The following is a 3,550-nucleotide window of genomic DNA, read 5'->3' as shown; positions in this document are numbered from 1 at the left end:
GGCGAGGCTCTGCGTCGATTTAACGCGGAACCATAATTCAGGCTTCAGTCCTCATCGGTACTCGATGCGACGGCGGTTCCTCCGGCCTTCTGGCCCGCCTCTGCGGCGCAACTCTCCCGGGAGCTGCGGCTCCTTCTCGGTATATTCACGCGCCCCCCTTCCTTCCCGTCCGCCTCATGGTTCCGCGTTAAATCGACGCACACCCTACGCCGTAGGCTACGGCGTAGGGTGTGCGTCGCCGCGTAGCCTACGCCGTAGCTCTGCGCCGGTGTAACGCGGAACCATAAATCAGCCCCCGCTGTGCTGTTCTTTGTAGCGAGTAACGACGTGTCCAATTTTAAATATAGCGGATTAAAAGTACGATTTTTTCCTTGAAAATGTAACGAAGTAAAAGTAAAAGTACAGAAAAATGAAAGTATCAATAAAAGTAAAAATTCTCAAAAATCTTACTTAAGTACAATAACGAAGTACTTGTACTTCGTTACTTTACACCACTGTCAAGCAGTAGGAGGACTGAGGACAGACCAGCAGACCTGGCAACCCGTAGTGTCTCAGTAACTGACAGGAGAGCAGTTTCAGTTGAGTGGCCTAAAGCCAGACTGATGTGGATCATACAGGTTCTAGAAGTTTAGACAAGAACGGGAACAGTGAGACCGGCCGGTAGTTTCTTTTGTGTATTTATCCGTACCTGCGGTGTGCGGGTATCCATACCTAACCCTAACCCTAACCTGTTAAACAGCTTGTTGCACAAGTGTGAAATAAAAAGAGCTGTTCAGATAATAGGTGAGGTGGAACTGGGTCATGTGACAGAAAGTTGTCCCGACCCGCTCTCCTGCTCTTCTGCATTCCCAGTGGCCGCCTGACGGGTCGGTTTAGAACTTCTGCGGTCACGTGAATTCTTCTAACTGGGTTTCTTTCAGTTTCGTTTCGTTTCCTCCATTAACTGAATTCTCTCTCTTCCTCTTTTGTAACAGGTGGATCGTTGGTGGGTCGTCGGATTGTCAGTGGGTCATATTTTGAACGTTTAATGTTACCAGTCGTTCTGTGAACAGAAAAAACAATCACTATTTACTATTTGTATCAATTAATTGCAATTCCCTCCTTTGTCCAGCAGATGGAGCCAGAGGAATTTAAACCTCCTCTCAATCAGGGAGTTTGTTGCAGCGGAGTCTTGATGTGATTTGTTCTTTGTTCTGGTTCAGTTATTAAAGAGTTATTAATAGTGGTCTTATGATAGTTATTAATAATTAAAAAAGAAGATTACTTATCAAAATTATTTATCAAATTTAATTAATCAAAACGGGGCACCACCTGACTTATCTGGAAAATAATAAATAAACATCAAAATCAGACTCAAAGAAGGACAATCATTAATAACTCTGATAACTGAACTCGTTGCTGGGTCGTCGGTGGATCGTCGGATTGACGGTGGGTCGTGGGTGGGGCGTGTCCAGCACTGTGGTTTATTAAAATCTCTGATGCATCTGTTTCCTGCAGCAACCGGACCAGATCCTGGACCAGATCCAGACCACACCCACTTAGAGTCCCGATCCACCTAGAGACCCGGCCAGAACCGGACCAGAAATGGAAGTTACTTCCTGTTTTGTTTTGTCTGATTGGTCCTTATGATGTCTGTCGCCGGGTTCCGGGTCGTTCCGCATCCTTGTCCCGTGACCTCGGACCCGCTGCCCCGTGTGGCCGGGCCTGGTACCGTTACCTGGTACCGTTACCTGGACCAGCTTTGGGGACGTTGGACAGGGTTCCTACACAGTTTTCAAGGTCAAATTCCAGCACTTTTCAAGAACTTTCAAGGGTCCTTTTCAAAATCTTCAAGCACCTTAATCGCTGGGGTAAAATATCTACAGGAATATTTATACTCAGAATTATTTTTTCTGCTTTTTATCACAATTATGTTCATGGTATGGTGCTGTAAACATCTGGTTATGTTTCTTCTGACTGATTTTATTTCTCCTTGTAAAAACTAAACTATACAGTCTGCTCCCAAAGTTATAATTTCAAGCACCTAAACTAAAATTCAAGCACTTTTCAGGCCTTGAAAACACAACATTGAAATTCAAGCACTTTCCAGGATTTCAAGGCCCTGCAGGAATCTCCTGGTTGGAGTTAAAATCCTGACCTGAAACCCCCGACTTCACAGGTGCATCATGGGAAACTGGGTGGGTGTGGTGGATTGTGGGAAACGGCTCAACCCGCTACGTAAAACCGATCTTTAATCATTCAATCATTCAGAACAAACTCAAGTTTACAGATAAAATAAAGATAAAAACGTAGCCGTGCACTTCCTACGTGCACAAATAAAAACAGTCCGTTGCCGTGGAGACGGTCGGGGTGGAGACGGTCGGGGTGGAGACTGTCGCCGTGGAGACGGTGGCCGTGGAGACGGTCGCCGTGGAGACGGTCGCCGTGGAGACGGTCGTCACGGTAACCCTGTGTGCCGAGCAGCCAGTGTCCGGGTGAGGGGGGGTGATGTGGTCGCCGTGCTGGTCGTCATGGTTCCGTGGGAAGCTCCGCCCCCAGGAAGTCGCTGAAAAACAGAGAGGGCGGGGTTTGTTTTCTTTTAATTTATTATTTTTTTTTTATTGAAAGACAAACTGCAAACACCAAATCCACCACCAGGGGGCGACTCTCTCAGCGGTGGAAAATCAGGACACAATCTAAACAATGAACTATAGAAATACATTAAAGAGACACAAACTTAAGGCCTTGACGGCCTTTGATTGGTGGAGAGACTAATGGTTCTAATATATTGTTTAAAAAAAAGTAAAAATTTCGTGAATAAAGTCAAAATGTTGAGAAAAAAGGCAAAATTTAGACTTTATTCTTGAAGTTGTATTTGTACTTTTTTTTCAACATTTTACTATTTTTCGCGAAGTGCACAATAAAAAAAAATCCTCTCAAATATTTTTCTCCTGCATGGCCCTGATTGTCTTCCGTGCATATAATACATTTGTTATGGTTGTTTTGTTACTCTTTAACGGTAGTATTTTTATTTGTCACTATCACTATTATTTTTGTCCCCCCTCATTTTCAAAAATACAAAAAAAGAGGATTTTGATTAATATAACGGGGTTTCATTTGTGAATAAACCATTTTGCCAATAGTATAATATGATTAATGATATAAATAGTTTTTTTGAACAGATGGATAATCAATGAAGCAAAACGATAAATGTTTAAAGCAAAGAGAGAAATGTAGTTCAACACAAACAAATAAAATTAGAGATATTGTTCCATCATGTTTTAGTGAAAGATCAACTAAATAAATGAAACATCTTCATTGATCCTTCACAGAAACAACACACAGTTTTTTTGAAAAAGAAAGAAAAGAAAAACTTTACATGGGTCGACTCTGTGAATTATTTTAAAAGATACTTCCTTCATTTTATTAGTAATTAAGTATTTTGCAGGTAACGATCAAATCTTTTTCCAGTAAAGATTGTTAAAGTTATTCCAATAAGAAACCACCAGAAACCAGAGAGGACGTGGCTGCTCCTGCTCCTCCACCTCCACCTCCACCTCCACCTGCACCT

The 3,550-nt window shown here is 42.7% G+C and overlaps 1 protein-coding gene across 1 annotated transcript in view; it reads right to left on the bottom strand.

Annotated features, from left to right (window-relative positions):
• Nucleotides 1-2,214: 2,214 nt before the first annotated feature.
• Nucleotides 2,215-3,550, bottom strand: part of abhd12 (abhydrolase domain containing 12, lysophospholipase) — a 20,733-nt gene continuing 19,397 nt past the window's right edge. The window contains exon 12 of the mRNA XM_061744748.1: nucleotides 2,215-2,545. Coding sequence (XP_061600732.1) covers nucleotides 2,509-2,545 — 37 coding nt within the window. The 3' untranslated portion in view covers nucleotides 2,215-2,508. The remainder of the gene's footprint in view (nucleotides 2,546-3,550) is intronic.

The sequence above is a fragment of the Cololabis saira genome, chromosome 17, assembly GCF_033807715.1.
Source record: "Cololabis saira isolate AMF1-May2022 chromosome 17, fColSai1.1, whole genome shotgun sequence".
NCBI lineage: Eukaryota > Metazoa > Chordata > Actinopteri > Beloniformes > Belonidae > Cololabis > Cololabis saira.
Note: the sequence above shows the minus strand (reverse complement) of the source record. Positions and strands in the feature narration are given on the sequence as shown.